The sequence below is a fragment of the Plecotus auritus genome, assembly GCF_963455305.1.
Source record: "Plecotus auritus genome assembly, chromosome: 6".
Lineage (NCBI taxonomy): Eukaryota > Metazoa > Chordata > Mammalia > Chiroptera > Vespertilionidae > Plecotus > Plecotus auritus.
In genome coordinates, this window is record NC_137773.1 from 59,983,570 (window position 1) to 60,004,136 (window position 20,567).

Below are 20,567 nucleotides of genomic sequence, written 5' to 3' on the forward strand. Positions count from 1 at the left end.
ATTTATGCATGTAACTTTGGTAGACTCATTATATTTTTAGTAGCAAGGTGAGAGAAAAAAGGGAAGCCTTTAGATTGAGTAGAAATGTCTATTTTGTAGATGTTTTGTTCTGTGTTGGGCTTTGATTTAAATATAGTAGTCAGTGTCCTAGTCAATATATGAACATAATGAGATGCATTTTTTGTTGTCATTACAGGTTTTGGAAGGTGACAATGAAATGTGAAGAAGTTACATTTCTAATGTGATACTTGAAAGTTAGTGACTGCTTGCAAAATTTTGATGAAAATTAAATATGACTTAGAAGCATTGCTTTATGAAGGTTTATGATGTCATCGGTTGCGACTGAACGCAAACTCCAGCAGGCTGTGAGCCTGCAGGGCGTTGACCCAGAAACATGCATGATTGTATTTAAAAACCACTGGGCGCAGGTAATGTATGAGTTCTACCTTCTCTGCTGGTCTAGAGGCCTTCTTCACACTGACCCAGGGTTTCCTACCTGTGACAGGGTTTCCTTCCAGAAACAGGGAGGAAAGCCCCTTCAGAAGGAGGAAAAGCAGCTTTCTCTTCTAGCTTCCCTAGACTAGGTATCTGGTTAAAAACCATGGTTTTCAACACACAACCAATTAGGGCACAAGCATGTTCCCCAGCAGTTGGCCTTCAAGTGAATCTGACCTCACTTTCAATATACTTGACCATGTCTACATCCCGTCTCTTCCCCTCCTCCCTGCTGATTTCCACCCAGACCTTAGACTCTGACATGGCAAAGCACACATTTATTAGATGTTTACCAAGTGCTGTGCTGATTACTTTAAATGCCTTATATCATGTAATCTTTTCCACAAACCCATAAGGCAGTTCACATTAGCTTCCTCATTGAGGGAATGGAAAATTGTAGAGGTTAAGTAACTTGCTTGAGGTTATATAACTAGTGGGTTTTCAAGCAAGTACTTAGATTATGGTCCTTTGACCTCTGTATTCTACCCTTTTTGGGCTGGTGGTCCGGTGTAATTTAAGGGAAGACAGTGCCAGGTGTTATCTGAATTCATTACAAAGCCAATTATAACAGTTGTTGTTTTTTGATTATTCATTTTGACTTCTCTGTGACTCTTCTCTGGTCTGCTTTCATGGATAATTAAGGGTTGAATGTTCCAGCTCACCCTTTCCTCAGGGAGTTTACAAGTAGTAAAATAAATAAAATTGGCATTCTTTACTACTTGTAAACTCCCAGGTGAGCTGGTAAGTGGCTATTTATATGACAGTTTTTTAATGACTACCCAGTTCCTTCCCGTGTCCGGAAACAGCACATGGGTTAAAGCACTGAGCCTGTAAATCACAGCAATTATGGGGGACACAGTTTAGATCAAAAACAAAATTAATTCTGCTTCTGGGTCATTTGCACTTTGTAGCTTCTTGTCACTATCCAGTCCAGTGCAAAGCTTCTAAAATTTCTTATGCATTTCTCATTCTCTGACTTTTCACCATTAGAATCTTAATGGGTTTTCTCTGGATGTTAAGGGCACAGCTGCTTTAGCAAATGGAAAAAAATAATTCAGGAGTTTTCCAGGTAATAGAATAATTAATACCTTTGGCTTTGTACTTTTGTAAGATTCTTAAAGTGCTAGCTTCAAAGTGGGGTGGTCAACCCAAACAGATGTGCCCAATAGGCTATTGCGTGTGGGAAGAATATTTTAGAAGGCCTAGTCCCATCTTTATCTTTTAAAATTTCCTATTTTGTGTTTATAATGTACATAATATATTCATAAATTAGTATGTATATATTTATTAATTTAATTATTTGTCCTCATATTTTTAACTTGTAAGATTGAACAGTCAGATGTTCCCTATTGAGAAATTTTCAACCTCAGTCATTTCATTTGGCAGAGGAAGCCTGTCATTCTAATGTGCAGTCTTTGCCCTGGGCCCCATTTTGCTTATTTGTTTGTGTATAATACCTTTGCTTGTAATCATTCCTGCCGGGTTATCTGTGATGTGATCCGTTTAGCATTCTGTACCCCTCTTCAAAGACATAATATGTCATCAGCCTCTTGATTTTATGTAGTTAGATCATTTGCTCTTTCAGATAGTGTCCTGGGCAAATTTTCTCCAAAGCTGTGGGAGTGCTGTGAGAATGTCTTAATTCAGGAAGGTGTGAAAATGTTTTCCCATTGGTGAAGGAGTAAATCCTAGTTCCGGAATCATATTAATGTCATGTCCGATATGAATGACTTCAGCATTGGCAGACATTTTCAGTTATCTGAAGCATAGCCCCCTCCATTTAGTGCAGAAAAATACCGAGCTGAGGGTAAGTAAGGATAACTGTCAGAGAGAATGGTGTTTAGTTAGTAAACATTCCTTTTGTAAAGTGGGGACACTCTTGGTCTCATTGTTAACTTTGGTCAAGTTTCTTACCTCTTTAGTATTAACTTTTCGTTTGTAACCAATCTGGAAAACGTCCTCAGTTTCTGTCTACTTTCAAAGGCTTTGGAGGGCTTTCCTGTTACCTTTATCAATAAAAATGCTGGTTGTAAAAATTCACGTGGATGTCAACGTGACTATTGCTGGTTGGGGATTTGCTGAGTCCACACTTCAGTGTACCACGGGGCGGGGGGTAGGGGGGGCAGGAGACGCAGGAATGGATGAGCCTTGGTCTGGGCTTTAAAAGATGTAGAAGTTAATTTGGATGTCAATGTGACATACATTGCTATAAAATGAATAATAATGATTACAGGGATTAAATCAAGGGAAAGGACTACTATGGATGGGAATGGCCTGGGAAATGGAGGCAGTGAGATTTTGCTAGCACGACTGAGGGAAAAGAAGGTCTTGATGTCAGAAAGGTCAAGAACACTTTAGAGAAGGGGTATTGGAAACAAATGCTTAGCTTTGACTTTTTTTGGGTGGCAGAAAGGAGTGAGGAAGTCAGGGCAAGGAAGAGATGTGGGACTAAGTGTAAGGTAAGGAATGAGACCTCCAGTTGATAGGAATAAATGCTATTTATTTATTGTTTTGGAGTTGCATATGTGAGTTGTTCAGGCGGGGGGGCGGGGGGTGGATGAAGAGCAGTTGCAGAGGATTGGGAAATGAGCTAAAATCTGACATAAACTCCTGTGATTCCTGGGGCTGTAGCCCCTGGGTTTCCCTAAGGCAACCTGGAAGGCAGGTAAGAAATGTGGCAGAGACAGAGCTGAGTGATAAGGTTTTATTTAGTGAAGTGTTCCATTAGCTGGCAAGTGCAGCACCTTTTTTATCCAGGGTGTTTCTGATTGTTAGTGTGCAGATTCAGCATAATTAACATTGGATGGGTTCTATTCTACTGTTTACTAATAGCTTCTTTTCCAGACCTTGAGTTTAAAAGCACACTTTGCAGGGGAGGGGGAGAGAGTCTGCTTGTCCACCTACAACTTGCAGTGTGTCAGGGACAGCTAGTTATGTACCAACCACCATCCAAGGCAGCCTGTGATTCAGGGGGGCTTTGCAGGGGAGAGTCCTTGAGTGGCCAGCATTGCACTGGAGTTCCCAAACTGTTCTCTGGGTCCAGGGATCTCATGACACCCCCAGGTTTGTTCTATGGTGGGCATTCAGGAATAGTTGTATTCCTAATAGTGACCCTGGAGAACCCAGGCTGTAGGAAGTAGTCTCTGGCCAGTACTTTCTCTCACCTGAGATGCCATCTTGCATCGTAAGTTGCCAGAGCAGGGAATCTAAAACTCAGATCTGTCTGGATCATTCCTTTAGTTGGAGTGATTTAACTTCAGTGGCCTCCCAGCTACAGGCCAGGATGGCACATAGGGTTCGTTATGTCCTGGCCTCTTTCATTCCTCATCTCTTATTGAGTCTCCAGAAATACAAAATTACGTGGAGTTCTTAGTCACTGCCCTCCTGGGGAGTGGCATTGTGCTATTTTATGCCTCTCTGCCTTAGGCACTTCCTCTTCTTTCTGCCTGGAATATCCCTCCCCCTGGTTACATGCCTCTCCTGCAGGCCTCATGTGGAACATCATTTCCTCCAGGAAACCTTTCCGCCCTCTTGTATGTTCCCACTCTGCTCCAGTAGCACCTCAAGTGTTCTCTCACGGTTAGACCAACCACCTTTCACTAACATGACATGCACAGAATCTTCTTCCCAACGGTCTCTGATCTTGTGGTCTCTGATCACGAGATCAGAGACCATTTGTTCACCTATATCTTCAGTGCCAACAATATGTTGGCATATTGTGGATTTCAACTTGCTGAACTGAAACACGGGAAACAGAAAATACAACTTTTAGAAGAGCGAGGTGACTTAGAAAACAACTTTAACATACACTAATATTCAAACACTTTATAATTTGCTACCAGTAAGATCTTTGGACTTGTATTTAATGATCAGTGATGTGGAAGAGTGTGTTGTATTGTGTTGTATGTGTGTGTGTGTGTGTGTTTAATTTTTATAGTAGTCTATAAGACTAGTTTATAGTCTAGTAGACTATTGTTTTTATCTCTTGCCTTCGCTTCTTTGCTTTTGAATGGAAGAGAGAGCAAGAGCAAGAAATAAGCACTGGTCCATCAGATAATAAACTATTGAACTACACTGCCATTTAAACTACCCCCCCCCCCCCCACACACACACTAGTTATTCTTAATGGCACAGTTGTACTTTGTGAAGCTTCATGGCCCATGCTGTACTCATTCTCTAATCTCCTTTTAAGGACTGAATCAAGATTAGTTATATACTTAAAGGTGTCTGCTCTTAGAGCCAGGAGAACAGGGGTGGTAGGTTATTTAAAAATCAGTTATGAATGCACATTTCTTTGTGATTCTAGTTAGGCAATAGCCCAAAGCTTCTCAGACCACTCTTATTCTGCAAAAATAAGCTGTTACACAATTTTTTCAAGTTAAGAAAATTCAGAGCTCAAATAGAGTAATGCTGACTGATGAAGAAAAGCTAGTCTGTTTAGCAGCCTTTTTCTTCTAAGGTGATGGTGGGGATAGGAAACACTGTGTAATCTAGATTAGTTAATTAAGTCAAATGTCTTCCCACAATGCTGTAATGAAAAATAGATAATATGTTTTAAGTATAGTGTCTGTGTAGCGCTCCAAGTAGCCTGGCTCTACTGAGAACGTTTAGAGTACTTGTCCGTGGACTTGAGATCTGCATTTCCACCTGTAACCTGACAGTCATTCTCTTGCTCTGCTCATCTTCATTCCTTTGGTCTGTGCCCTTGTCTTAGAATCAATGACGGAGAGAAATTAAGTAAAATCTTCAAGAGATGAAAAGTTGGGCAGTATTAGAGAACTTCGATTAATCTTCATATCTTAGTTACATTTAAAAAAATTGTTAAACATCTGACCAGTATTTCTTCTCACCTGAGATATTTGTTAATATTTAAAAAATTTGTATATTTTTTCTCAGCTTTCCAAGTAGCTCTAAATTTGAAGTAGAAAGCACAGCAGAACAAAAGCTATGCTTCTTTAGAGCAATGGTCGCCAACCTTTTGGATCTCACCACCAGTGGTCCACGGACCACCCGTTAGCCATCGCTGCTTTAGAGAGTCAAGGCATCCCTTTGTGCTTCTGTTAGCCTCTCAAGTGGTTACACATGTTGAAATGTCAGCAACTCTCCCATGGTGTGCTTGGCGATGTCTGTTTTTGCTGTGGTTGAAATTACAGTGTTCTCTGGAGTATTATTACATAGACCACTACTCTTAAGTCCTTTCCCTAATACCTAAATTAAAAAAAAAAAAGCTAACTTAGCATTAGTTTATGATGTTTTATTGACTGATGTCCCTACCATGTTTCTGCACTGCAGTAATTATTGGACCGTCTTTGGTCCCAAGGAGGGATGTACATGTAGCTCCTGTGTGATCCTGGTTAATACCAGATTTAAACAAGTCTCTGGAGTTCAGGACCGGAGCTGAGTTAACCAACTTGTGCAAGAATACATGTTATTATTTTATGTTATCTTAATACAAACAGAAATCACTTAGTAAAGGTCTCCCACAGGAATAGGTGTGTAAGGAATACCCCAGACTAAAAGACCAGGTGTTAAGTCATGAACAAGGATTGGATGGAAGCTAACTTTTGTTGTATTTATTTGGTACATTAAGTGGAATTCGCTTAACATTGCTAATCCTGCCCTTCTTCTGTGTGATGGAAAATGTTGCTTAATAACTTGGTTTTTTTTTCATGCTGCCACTTTTAGCATTCCAGAGGATTTGGAAGTATGGGTTGTACTCATGTGACTTTCTTAAAATAACTAGGCTCCAACTAAAGTAGCATAAATAATCATCTATTGATTCATGCATATGTGTGTGTGTGTGTGTGTGTGTGTGTGTGTGTATACACATATATATGATATAGAACAATGTTAAGATGTAGTCAAAGCTAATCTCCTGAGAGGGAAACATTTGTGTTTATTGTGAAGAATAATCATTTGTTATCTTGAGATGTGATTATGTGATTTATGTAGATCTTTCGATTCTGAAAGCATTTGAACTTTCTGTTTAGAATTTGTGAATATTTGAAATTCGGGCCCATTTTCATTGACTGATGGGGCCCATCATTAAGGCTAAGGATAGGAGTAACTAATCGTCCTTTATGAAAGAAATATGCTATTTGTTCATCTTATTTAGCCCCGATAATCCTAATATATAAGATCAAATGACTTTGAAATTAGGTTAAAATTTAGCTAGATTGGTTAGATGATAATTTGTATATCAGTATTAACACTGTTGATTTTTTTTTATTTGTTTCTTTTTAGAGTTGTGATAATTTACATGTGGATCTGTATGTGATTTGGACTCATAATTCGCAAACATACATACCAGCTTGTATTTATTAAAGCTTGTAAATCAACACATGTCTGGCTGTGCTCAGCAAAACATTTACAGTATAATTTCTGATCTCAGCTGGTTTACCCACTTAATGACCATGGACTTTATCAGGGGTTGATTCATTTCTTGAATGATATTTGCAACCTAATGAAGTGAACTTGTTTAGTAAAACAAATATTTGCAATGTGTATTTTCCTTGCTTTTGCTCTCTTCTCTACTTGGACCCCCCCAACCCCCGAATTGAATCCCCAAGACTGAGAGTATCTATAGTTGAGAAGAAGCTGGGGCTAGGAAATCTGGGGCAAAGTTGAGAGTATAAGAGAGAGGATATAATCAGAGAATGGGCAAGGCCTGGGGACGCTGCTGGGAGCAGTTTGGGATCATGGATCCTAGACCTGGAAGGTCAGAGTCAATACATAGGTGAACATAGGCAGCAAGCAAAAATCGGGGACACAGGAAAATTGGAGTTTGGTGGGTACAAAGGAAAAAATAAGGAAAAGTCCAGATCACATCAGGAACCAGTCTGCAGAAATTGAAAGAGCTGTGACACCACCTGGGCAGCAAACTTGGAACATGAGAACTGAAGTTCTTGGCCATTTCAGTGCAAGCTGTGCTCTAGCCAAGAGCTTGTAAGGCATTCCCTGTTTGGACAGGAACCAGGCCCAGAGTGTGGGCCCCAGAGCTCACTTATAAAAGCAGGTCATGGGTGTGTCTGCCTGGAAGGGGAAGGGAGGTGGCCTGGGAGGGTCCTGGCACCTACAGAGAGAGGTTAAGGACTTGTGGCAACACAGGCAGAATCAGCACTTTGCTGGGCATTGTGTATTCCATGACTCACAGGCCTCGGTTGTTACACACCCATCTTCCAGGCAGTAAAACCACTCCTGGGCTGGGAATGAATAAAGGGCTCTTAATGGTTCTGCTCCATTCCAGATGATCAACAAACCTTATATCTTCATAGGTGTTTATAGCTCTGTTCTCATATTTCTCTACCCATTAACCCAGAAGGCAGTGGGAGCTACATTATAAAGATGCTCTGACTTAAAAGCTGCTCAATAGTTTGCATTTTATATAAAAATCTCAGTTCTCTTTTTTAGATTTTTCATAGAAAAAAAAGATTGTTTGCAAAGAAATACATTGGAATAAACAATATTCACGAGAAAAATGTAACTTATGATTATGTATATAGTTTTTGTGTGTATTGTGTACATTTATATATAATCTATATGCATGCATATAAGTATAAGTACATATGCATAAATATATATTGCTCAGGAATTTCTGAGGATGAGGAGATTTCCAATTAATTGTTTTTAACTCAGTGTTTTGGTCCTTTTAAAAAATACATTAGTACAAAATTGCTTTGTCTACTTTTATTTTTACTTACATTATGAAATTAGATCAATTTATAAGAACTTATGAACCTGACTATCTCATTTATATCTTTTCAGACCCACTTCTAATCAGACATCTCTTTGTCAAATATTTAGTTTTTAACTTAAATTATTTTATACATACACTTGCAGGTAATTATATGTTAAGTGTTTTAATAGCTTTATTGTATGGTGAGGTAACATTTTGATTGTAATTCTCTTCTTTTTGACCGTTTGGGTAAATAATATTTTTATTTTCCATTATGAAAAATATCACCAGTGTGAACATTTATTAACCAGTTATTTTTGGGTTGTTTCCTTTAGGCATTTCTCCCAAAGTGCGATTAACAAGTCAAAGGGGAGGAACAATTTTAGTAGTTTTTGGCAGATAGTTTTCCAAAAGGATTGAGCTAATTTGCTATGCCACTATCGATGTATAATGTCCCAATTTTAGATAGTTAAGGCAGTCTGAGCACACATGAGAAGTATAATTACATTTCTACCCCAAAGCATGGCTGTACAGATAGCTCGCATACATAAACTTAATATGTGGACTTTGAAATTATAGAACTGATAAGGCAGGGCAGCTAACTTGTTCTTCAGAATGTGGAGCATTAAAGTTAGGTCTTTGGAGCTGGAGACCATGCTGTGTTGATGTGGAGCCCCCTTTTGGACAAGTGTGGTACTGTGATCTCTGTCACCAAGGCCAGAGCAAAGGGAAAGGAGGACGGGTCCCAGCATTTCTGCCAGCGAGGTTATCAGGCCTTTGAGGAATTCTGGGCAGCTTCTTGGATGTTAGGAAGGGTGGGGGCACTCTGGAATTGGCATAGAGTGAAGGAGCGCATGTCCAGTGGGCACACTGGGGTCACCAGTCATTGAGCCACGTACCTCCTGGGTAGCTGCTAACCAAAGCCTTTCTTATTAAAAAATAGCTCAGGGGTGCTGGGGTGATTTCTTCCTTTGTAACAGAATTGTTAATTTTATAATAGAAGTGGATAGAGTTGACAGAGTCTGTAGAATTATGTTCATTAAGTAAGGATATAACTTGCCTGGTCTATAAAAGTTCCTTTGCCCTGTTCCTGACAGGGGGAAACTTAGAACTTCCCCTGAGAACTAAACTTCTGTCATCGCTCTCATGCATGCTGACATAGCATCGTACTATTGCCAGCTTCTCCAGTGACTTGCAAACATTCTGTAACCTAAATACAGAACATGTAACTGCATGTTACAGAACTGGGCCAGGAGGGTACTACATGCAGTTCAGACAGGCAAAACGGAATGAAAATGAAGCCATCAGCATTTGGTTGTTTAAAAATTATCATGTGGATACATTTTAAAGGAAATGAATGAATAGTATCATAAAAGTCATAAAGTTACATGGGAGTTGAGATAAAAAAAATAGTTTTAGTTTCCGGGTCCCAAAGTAGAATTCAGTATCGATGGGCAGAGAGAGGTAGGAAGCATTCACAGGCTAGCAGTGGCAAGGGAGAGAAGCACCATGACCTGATTAGGGATTCATTCATTTTCTTACTGTCAATTGACTTTTTCTGTTTGGTGGTCAAAGATATATAATGAAGTTTGCCATCTTAATTAACCATTTTTGTTGTTGTTAATCCTCACCTGAGGATATATTTACCAATGATTTTTAGAGAGAGTGGGAAAAAGAAGGAAGAGAGAGAGAGCGAGATAAATATTGAGGTGAGAGAAACACATCAATTGGTTGTCTCCTGCACGCATCCCAACCAGGGCAGGGGATTGAACTTGCAACCCAGGTATGTGCCCTTGACTGGGAATTGAACCCACGACCCTTCGGAGCACAGGCTGATATTCTACCCACTGAGGAACTCCTGCCAGGACCATCTTAACTATTTTTAAGCATATAATTCAATGGCATTAACTACATTCACAATGTTGTGCAACCATCACCACTATTTCCAATACTTTTTCATTACTCCAAACAGACATGCTGTATGTTAGGGATTTATTTTATAACCAGTGGCCCGGTGCACGAAATTCGTGTACAGGGAGCGGGGAGGCGGGGGTGTTGTTCCTCAGCCTGGCCTGCACGCTCTCCAATCTTGGACCCCTCGAAGGATGTCCTACTGCCAGTTTACAGGGATTGGGCCTAAACCGGCAGTCAGACATCCCTCTCACATTCTGGGACTGCTGGCTCCAGCCACTCACCTGCCTGCCTGATTGCCCCTAACCACTCTGCCTGCCGGCCTACTCACCCCCAACTGCCCCCCACTGCTGTCCTGATCACCTCCAACTAACCCCCACTGATGGCCTGCTCGCCTTCATCTGCCCCCCCTGCTGGTCTGCTTACCCCCAACGGCCCCACCCCCCACCAGCCTGATCACTCACAACTGCCGTCCCATCCTGGCCTGATCACCCACAACTGCCTTCCTCTCTTGGCCTCTAACTGCCTCTACCTCGGCCCTGTCACCATAACTTTGTCCAGAAGAATGTCCGGAAGGTCTCCCAGTCTAATTAGCATATTACCCTTTTATTAGTATAGATTGGTTATCTCAGAACTTTTTCTGGCTTCAAGAAATGCAGACATATGCCATATGTTAGAGCTGATTCTGCTAGGTACATGCCTTTTGTTAACCAGTTTCCTCTCATCCTTCCTAATGTTGCTTGCTTGGCTGAGAAGGGTGCTCATCCAAGTATATAGGAGGGGAAGAGAATGTTCTTTCAAGGGCCTATGAGGAGATGTGTTCCTCTGTTGAAAATCCTCAAATCAATGCTATTTATAGGAGAACACAGGTAGTCTTGCTTATTTAATGTATTTTAAGATTAAAAAGCAATATTTTTGATGAGTTAGAAAAAAATTTAAGAACTTGTCATCACATTGAACACAAAAATGGTTTTATTTTTTATGTTTCTTTTCGGTCTTTTTTTCATGTTTTTAACATAGTTGATAATGATGGACCTAACGACATAAAGTAACTTATTTTTTCATCTAAAATATCACAAGTTTTCATTTTGCTCAATCGTCTTCATAATAAGAGTCCTAGATATGCATGTGGCTTAATTTGCATAACCATACTACTTTCTTTGACAATTAGGTTGCCCAAAATAATAATTACTATAAATGAATATCTGCAAACATCTTCCTTCTATAGTTTAACATCTTCATTTTATGAGAGAGAGAGAGAGAGAGAGAGAGAGAGAGAGAGAGACAAACACAATGCTCACATATATCTTGTGGGCCATGGCTCCCATATCTTCCGTGAAGATTTGGCACAATTGGTGCCCTATTTTTGTCATTATGATAGACATCAGTTGGTTGACAAATGTTTGGTTTGGTTACAGGTTGTGAAGATCTTAGAGAAGCATGACCCCTTGAAAAACACCCAGGCAAAATACGGATCCATCCCTCCAGACGAGGCCAGTGCAGTGCAGAATTATGTAGAACACATGCTCTTCTTGCTGATTGAAGAACAAGCCAAGGATGCTGCCATGGGGCCAATTCTGGAATTTGTGGTCTCTGAGAACATTATGGAGAAACTCTTCCTTTGGAGCTTGAGGCGGGAGTTTACTGATGACACTAAAGTCGAGCAGCTAAAGATGTACGAGATGCTGGTCACCCAGTCGCACCAGCCTCTGCTGCACCACAAGCCTATTCTGAAGCCCCTGATGATGCTACTGAGCTCTTGTTCAGGAACAGCCACCCCCGCCGTGGAGGGGAAACTGGTTGTCCTGCTCAACCAGCTCTGTTCTATACTTGCCAAAGATCCGTCCATCCTGGAACTCTTCTTCCACACGAGTGAGGACCAAGGGGCGGCCAACTTCCTCATCTTCTCCCTTCTAATTCCCTTTATTCACCGAGAGGGGACAGTGGGTCAGCAGGCCCGGGACGCTTTGCTTTTCATCATGTCTCTCTCTGCCGAGAACAGCATGGTGGCCCATCACATCGTGGAGAACACCTACTTTTGTCCTGTAAGTCCCAATGCCCTCATTGCTTTTCACAGTCTTCTTTCCTCGCTTGTGCTGGTGATACATACTTTATTATTCCCTTTCAGCAAGTTGTAGTTGGCACCTTCTTTGGAAAGATATTTACAGGATATTTTTGGGAGGGACCAGGGCAATCCTAAATTGAGATGCTATTTGGTTAGCAGTGTCAGCTCAAAATAAGGAACCTACATGTGTAACCATGTCTTGGTTCACTTTTGTTGGGTTAGAAACTATTTTAGTTTTTCCTAAGAGCATGGCCTGAGCAATTGGTAAGACCTGCTCTTTCTGTATTTTTAGCTTCTCAGGTTTATTGTGCACCAATGGATTATGGCATGTGGTGAGACCCCTCAGAGCTGGTCTCACAAATTAATTTGTTTCTCAGCAAGATAATGAACATAATTGTGAATAAAAAGCACTGGCTTTATTTTTAAAAATAAGTACCTATTTGCAGTTGGAAGCAAGAAATACTCTGTTCTGTATAGTTTCTTAATCGTTGGTATGGTGAGAAGTGGAAGGTTGCTTGCAGATGGTGGAATAGCCCAAGTCCAGTCCCAGTTCCAGAAAATAATGGGTACTTTCTGGGACTCTTAAGAAGCCTTAGGGCTCTGATCATTATTTTGGCGTTAATGTTGGCTTTGGAAGGAAGATTTAGAGGACAGATTTATATCTTCTTCTGGTTTGTCAGTTACATTGGGAAATAGCTATTTTCATTTTCCCAACTCAGTGAACATTTCCGGTTTATTTCCATTGTCTGTTTCTTTTTACCAGTTGCATCATTGTATTTCTTTATAAACTACTAGTATAGTGCCTTGAATATGCCTGATTCTGCTGGAAGACTGTTAAGACCATTAGTAATTTTATTTGGAACAGGCCAGGAAAGGTGACATAAGTAGATTAGATTCATTGTTAATTAACACTATATGGATAGTTCTTGAACAGGCATGAGGGCACTTAGAGGGCATTTAGAAATGTATGTGCAGTGTGTTTGATTGTTATAGGGGCATGTGGTGGCTGGGGAGGAATTTAGTGTGAGGGGGCTAGGGATGCTGTACAGCAGTTTGTGGAATGGTCTTGCCCAGTAAAGAACTGACCTGCTCAAAATGCTAGTAAGCAACCCTAGTGAGTAACATAATGTATTTTGCTTTATTAAAAGCAGTAATTTTCTTTATACTACTGAATTCCTATTTCTACTGATAAACCAGGGTCACCTCATATCTGGTAAATATTTATTTCAGGCCAACAAATAAGTAAAATTTTTTGAAAAATAGAATTGCAGTTAAAAAATTGAGGATATGAAGTATCTCTTCCCTTCTGGGTTCTGACCAGTGGAATAAGAGATTGTACAAAGATTGATAGTCACATGGGAAATGAAGAACTGATTTATTCATCTGTGCCAACATATTAAGTTTCTCTTTCTTTGAGCTCTCTGAAAAAAATGTTTTTCTTCTACTACCACAGTATTGGAGCTCATATCCAGCTCCTCCTTTTCGTTCTCATTCCTACCATCCTTGTGTTTAGACCCTAATGTGTCTCTCTACTTTCCTAGCATCTACCAAATTCACCATCTTACATTGTCAGATTATACTCCTAAGAGAATTCTGACTTTGCTGTTTTATTGCTTAAATTTCTTCAAGAGCACTCCAAACTGGATATAACAATTGTGGCAAGCATAATAATGCTCCCCCTCCCACTTCAAAGCTGTCTACATCCTAATTCTTGAACCTGTGCACATGGCTAGTAAGAGATACAGTCAGATTTTGAACTTGGTTAGTCTGACTCAAGGACCCATGTGTCTAATCATTACCTTGTACTTAAGTAATAAAATATCAAGACTTATATTTTTGCACCAACCATAATTATAAAGCACCAACCATAAAGAAAAGACTAGAATTAAGAACAAAAAACACAGACTGGGAGAAGATATTTGCAACACACATAAATACAAGTAATTGGTACCCAAAATATACAAAAATATTTGTAGTGCTACAAATTAATGAGAAAACATTAGAAAAATGGGCAAAGGATGTGAATGAACAATTCCCAGAAGACACCCAAAGCCCATAAACATATGAAAATATGTGCATCTTTCCTAGCATTGGAAATGCAAATCGACTCACAAAGAGACATCAGATACTGCTCATCTGAGTGGTGAACTGTTGGACATCTGGTAACACCAAGTGTTGTCAAGGGTGTGAAAAAACAGGAACTCCTGAGAATGTAAATTGGGACAATAAACCAGGAGAGCAATATGGCAATAGTTAATACAATAGAATATTTGTGTTCCATGTGACCCTGCATCTTCTAGATGTCCCCCTAGGGAAGTCTGGCACATGTTTGCAAGGATACAAGCACAAAGGTATTCAATAGAATACTGATTTGAGGAAGAAAAAAATAGAAATTAAGGGAAAGATAAATAGACTGGCTTGTTCTAATCAGGGATGGGGAACCTTTTTTTCTGCCAATGGCCATTTGGATATTTATAAAATCAAGCCGAAACCGGTTTGGCTCAGTGGATAGAGCGTCGGCCTGCGGACTGAAGGGTCCCGGGTTCGGTTCCGGTCAAGGGCATGTACCTTGGTTGCGGGCACATCCCCAGTGGGAGGTGTGCAGGAGGCAGCTGATCAATGTTTCTCTCTCATCGATGTTTCTAGCTCTCTATCCCTCTCCCTTCCTCTCTCTGTAAAATATCAATAAAATATATTTAAAAAAAAAATCATTCGCAGGCCATACAAAATTATCAACTGAAAATTATCCTGCAGCCCAGCTGGTGTGGCTCAGTGGTTGAGCATTGACTTACAGACCAGGAGGTCATGGTTCGATTCCCAGTCAAGGCACATGCCTGGGTTGTGAACTTGATCCCTAGTTGGGGGTGTGCAGGAAGCAGCTGATCAATGATTCTCTCTCATCATCGATGAATCTCTCTCTCCCTCTCCCTTCCTCTCTGAAATCAATAAAAATATATTTAAAAAATTAGCCTGCTATATTTGGTCAAACATTTAATTAATTCAGGGTCAGACCAAATGATTTCGTAGGCCTTATACTGCAGCAGCCCGTACATTCTGCACCCCTGTTCTACATAAATGGATTACTACCTAGAATTCAAAATGAATGAATTGCATGTATAGTGTATATGTAACTATATATGTGTGAATACCTACAAGTCTAAAAACATGTTAAGTAAAAATGTAAGTAGCAAAAGGTTACATATAGTATGTTAGTAAATTCACAAAGTTTTAAGACATAGATATGCTGTTTTTTTGGATACATGTGAATACAGTAAAAGTACAAAAACAAGTACAGGAATATGTTCTCACTTCAAGACTGTGGTTGCTTTTGGGGTTGAAGGAAGGAGAAGTGAGGGTAATTGGATTGGAAAAGGGTTTAGCTCTATTTGTTAGGTTTTATTTTTTGATAAAAATAAAGAGTGCCCTGAAGAAATGATGTGCAAACATTAAAATCTGTGAAATTTTGGGGTGGTTTCTGTTGTGTTATATATGTTTGTAACATTTCATACTTAAACATTTAAATTTATTAGGACTAGAATGGAGCATATTTTTAATGTTTAGATTTTTATTTATGTTGTAAGCAGATTTTACTGAGTGTTGCTTTTCTAAAAATGTGTTTTCAAACACTGTCGAGTTCATTAAAGTTGGAGAAAAACAACGTCTACAGCTGACATTATTTTCTAGAATGGAACACAGAGCTGCTGCGTTGTGTTAAGTTGCCCCTCAGGATGGATCCCATAATCTCATTTGTCCCCAGTTTTCTATAATTACATCTGACAACATAATTTTTAAAAAAGGGGGCCTCTGTATGTTGAATATAAAAGCATCTTCTATTAACCACCCGGCTAAGGACCACAATTGACAAAAAGCTTTCTCTAATTAGTATGATTGTCAAAGTGTGTTTGCATCAGGTGTGGGGAAGAGTAATGACTCTTTCAGGAAACTAGACCACTGTTGGAAACTCCTGCTGTTGTCATTGATAGGAAGAGCTTGCTGGTTCCGCCGCCTCGCATCGCACGATGTGCTTTTCCAAGAAAAGGAGGAGGATGAGAATACCCTAGGGAACAAATGATTGGGAACTCTATGACCCTGTCTTCTTTTGATTTTTTAAAAACAAATATTAATGATTAAGCCCTTGTCACTTGTTACTAATTGGCAAAAGTAGAAAGCAGCCTATACATAAATTCGGAAAGGCAAATTGAAATAAGCAACCTTTAGGTACATAGCCGCAGGTAGAACATTATTTATCCCATATCTAAAATTTATGAGGCTTTTTATGTTGGCAAGGTGTATCAAATGGTCCCCACCAGGTGTTCTACTGTTAGCTTCAGACTAAAGCCATCTGCTAAAAATCTTTTTGTTTTTGCTAAAATTAACTGGGTAGTGTTGAAGGTTTCGCGTTAAAGATGGACCTTCCCTGGCTTGTTTTGTGCTCGGTGCACATCACCTTCCTTCCCTCCAGCGGGAACATTGCTATGTGTCACCCATGATGGTCACCTTTCACCTGTGTTTTCTTTAATCCCCACAGCAACTCAGTAAAGAAACTGAACCCTAGAGGACTTAATCACTGCCTGTAAATGGCAGAGGCACGTTCAACAGCTGCGTTAGTCTGATACTAAAATCCATGGTCTCAACCACTATCATGCTTTCATGGAAGTGTTGCTGTTTAAATGATCTGTTATTATCCTTATAGTTTTATATGGTGATTATTTTCTTTTAAGGAGACTCTTGAGAGAAAATAAATTAAAAATATTGGGTTAATACTTAATGTGTTAGGAACAAATATGTCTTATAATTACTTTTGTGTGGCCAGGATCAATGCAAGGCTAAAATAGTGGATGGGCATTTTATTTTTAATTAGCTGTTGAATGTCTATATATTTTTAAATTAGGTTAAAAATTAAATTTAAAAGTAAATAGATGGTGCCATTAAACTCTTGGAAAAATTACCTACAAACCTGTTGCCTCGCCTTTTCCCTTGCCCTGTTCCCACAGCACCTCTGGTTCCCTTTGTGGAGCAATCATCTTTCTTGCATTTATTAGTTTATTACCTTTCTTCTCCATCTCTCCTAAGCTGGCTTGTCCACTTCTTTCTCCAGCACCTGGGCCACAGTCAGTGTTTTAGAAATATATGTGGATTGGGTGAATGGATCTGAACTCTGAGCAGTCTTAGAAAGGAGGCTATAAATATTTAGCAGTAAAGATTTGGAATCTTGTTGTTACGACTATGTAATACTAGTCCTGGCTGGTGTGGCTCAGTTGGTTGAGCATCATCCTGTGCACCAAGAGGTCGCCAGTTCGATTCCCAGTCAGGGCACACGCTTTGGGTTCGGGTTCAAACCCCAGTAGGGGCGTGCAAGAGGCAGCTGATCTATGTTTCTCCCTCATCGATGTTTCTCTCTCTCTCCCTCTCCCTTGCTTTCTTTCTTAAAAAATCAATAAAAACCTATTTAAAAGAAATATGTGATACTCATTATTCTGCAGAATATTTTCTTCCGTGTTTCTTTGTCTGAAGAATATAGCAGAGACATCCGCTAGCCCCACATATAGTGGCAAGAACGCGGTAGTTCTCTGTTCCAGTTGCCACACTGCACTCTCTCTGTAGACAGGCTTCTGTTCCCATCTTAGCCATGCCTTTTCCAAGAAGATGCTTTAAAAAAGTGAATATTAGGTATGTGTTGTTTTTAATTACTGTCACTGATGTATGTAATTTGAAGATTAATGTTGCTGTAATTATATTGATATACTAAATAGTTATTCCCAGCTTTTTAGTCAGACAAATTAAGCCTGTCTTTATGAATTCATTTTCAAAGCCTCAAAGTGGTTAAGGTTTCGGGCATATGCAGAATTAAAGCCTTTGTTCTGTGGATAATTTAGCATGAGTTAGCAAATGTAATTGAGTTTTAAAATGTGGCATCAAGGTTAGATTTCCCTTCAAGGAGAACTTTTGGTCTCTGTTCTCTCTTGGTAGAGGATTCTAATTTATTACAGACAACTCACTCGGATCACATTTAAAACTGGAGTTAAAGGGATTGGTTTGGGTATATAGATAAGGAGTTAAGTACTTTAAATAGGGGACAGTCTCCTTTGGGAACACAGATGCTTTGATTACGAAAAAGAAATAAATTCACTATCTTGTTTACTGTTGTATTTCTGTACTTACCCTAGTACCTGGCTTGAAGGTGCTTAGTAATTCTTTTTTAATGAACGAGTGAAAAAAGGACACTAGGAAAAAGGACAGAGAAACAGACATAATCTTTTTATTTCTCAAATATTGAAGTGGTTCACTTCTTTCTCTCACTGCCTTTCCTACTCCACTGTGGGCTCCCACTCCATGTGACCCCTTCCCCCTCCTTCCCGAGGCATCATCCGGTTTTTCTGTGCTAAGACCTCCAGGTTCTCATTTCTCAGGCCAGGCCTGTACTCTATTGTCCAACAGGGGGTGTTTCTAACGGAAGCACTGCTGGCCTCTGCTGCTCCATGTACATGCCTGCACAAATCATCCAGACCCCAGCTGTAAACTGATAAATGCAAGACTGACAGGTGCTACACAGAGGAATACAGAGGATGCTGTAGGAACAGGACAGGGGAGAAGGAGAGGCAACAAGGAGGTTGTAGATCATTTTTCTAGGTTCAACATACCTGGACTCCCACCACCTCCTCTGACTTTCTCATGTCAGGCACTATGGGTTACTTTATCATATCATCTGCCTCAACCTCCCTTCCCTTCTCCCTCTGGTCTGTATGGATGGTTCCAGATCTCTATCTCTAGCCCAGACCCTTCTCTAAGCATCAACTCCATACAGCTGCCTACTGGGCTGTCCAGTGGATGTCCCTCAAGCTCTTTATCCTGGCCTGCAGAACCTTGCAGGGTCTGACTCCTGCTTACCTAATTCTACACTCCAGTAGCACTGCACTGCTCTTAGTTCCTGGAAGATGCCATTTTTCCTTTTTCCTTTGAGCTTTTGTACACACTCTGCTTAGAACATTCTTCCATTCAACACTCTTTTTTGACCATCTACTATTTATTCTTTAGAAGCTTGGGTGTCACTTCTTCTGAGACCATTCCCTGTTCCCCCACCCCAAGTCTGGATTAAGGGCTTTTTGTATATCCACAGCACCATGCATTTTCTATCATGTATTCTGAACTATTATAATTGCCGATTCATCTCTTATTAGACTCTGAGGTCAATGAAAACTTCGCTATTTCTTTTCTGGGCCTAAGTTAGGATTGAATGTTTTCTTGAATGTTTCTAGCTGATCTGAGTCCCTCATAACCTCAGGGTTTACCCTAGACTCTAGGGCCTAGAGGAACGCCTTTTATAGGTAACTTCTTGCTTCTGTTCCGTGCTATTCCTCTGCCTGATCAGGATCTCTGAGGTGCTGTTTGGGATCATCACTTTCCAGCTGGGAGGCTTCCCAACTGTGACTGCCATAGTTTCCCTCAGATTATGCTGCACAAGATAAAATCAATAGGCACACAGCACAAGTGGGTTCCTTGCCCACATTTCTGTCTCTGTTAAAGACATCATTTCCTTAATGACCAAGCTGGATAACTTCATAGTTTGGAGTTCTCACTCATCCTCACTTACTAAGCCCAAACTCTGTCCTTTTAGGAACATAGCACAGAGGGAGGAAGTAAACCCTGTGAGCTTTGGGTCAATACTGGATCGACAGATGTCATGGTTAGCTCACCCTCACACCCACCTCACACATGAATCTCAAATTTATTTCCTCCTCTCTTTTCCGACTGCCGATACTTCAGCTTAGCCCCACTGTAGCTCTGTTTGAACTATTGTCATCATGTCTGACCCACGGCCCCCAGTTCTTTCTTCTTGCTATCACTTTTGAAGATCAGATTAAAGTGCTTTTCAAACTGTAAATAGGCATTGAACTTTAACATGTTTGCAGGAATCTTTCTCTAAAGCCACTCATGGTTCTTACCTGTGAGATCTTCTGACCTGGGCTGCCATAGTCCAGGGCTTCCTCCCAGAGACTGGGTTTGTGCCTTCTCTGAATTTGCATGCAGCGTATGGTACTGTAATGCTTGTTTATGAGTTTGCCCCTCTCCTCAACAGCTTGGGGGCAGGAATCACGTTTTTTTCATCTTTGCCTCTCCCTCACTCCCCCTACCCTTAGACTAGCATGTGCCTGGTACAGAAGAGACAAGCCATCTGTATCTACCATCTAGGAATTAACCAAATACCCTGGGTGCTGCTGTTCCTTCTACTGAAGCTGTCCTTCCCTGCTAATTTCCACTTGTCAAATCCTTCCTAGGTAGCAAAATACCCTCTCATACTTAAATATCTTGCTACTTCAAGTGCAATCTTTGAACTAGCAGCATTGACCTCCCTGAGGAGCTGTTAGTTGCAGGTTAAAACTTTAGAAAAGAGCCCGGCCAGTGTGGCTCAGTGGTTGAGCG

The 20,567-nt window shown here is 40.3% G+C and overlaps 1 protein-coding gene across 1 annotated transcript in view; it reads left to right on the top strand.

The window, feature by feature from the left end:
* The window catches only part of FHIP1A (FHF complex subunit HOOK interacting protein 1A), a 216,489-nt gene that overhangs the window by 128,486 nt on the left and 67,436 nt on the right, over positions 1 to 20,567 (top strand). The window contains exons 4-5 of the mRNA XM_080676534.1: positions 197 to 428; positions 11,500 to 12,126. Coding sequence (XP_080532660.1) covers positions 324 to 428; positions 11,500 to 12,126 — 732 coding nt within the window. The 5' untranslated portion in view covers positions 197 to 323. The remainder of the gene's footprint in view (positions 1 to 196; positions 429 to 11,499; positions 12,127 to 20,567) is intronic.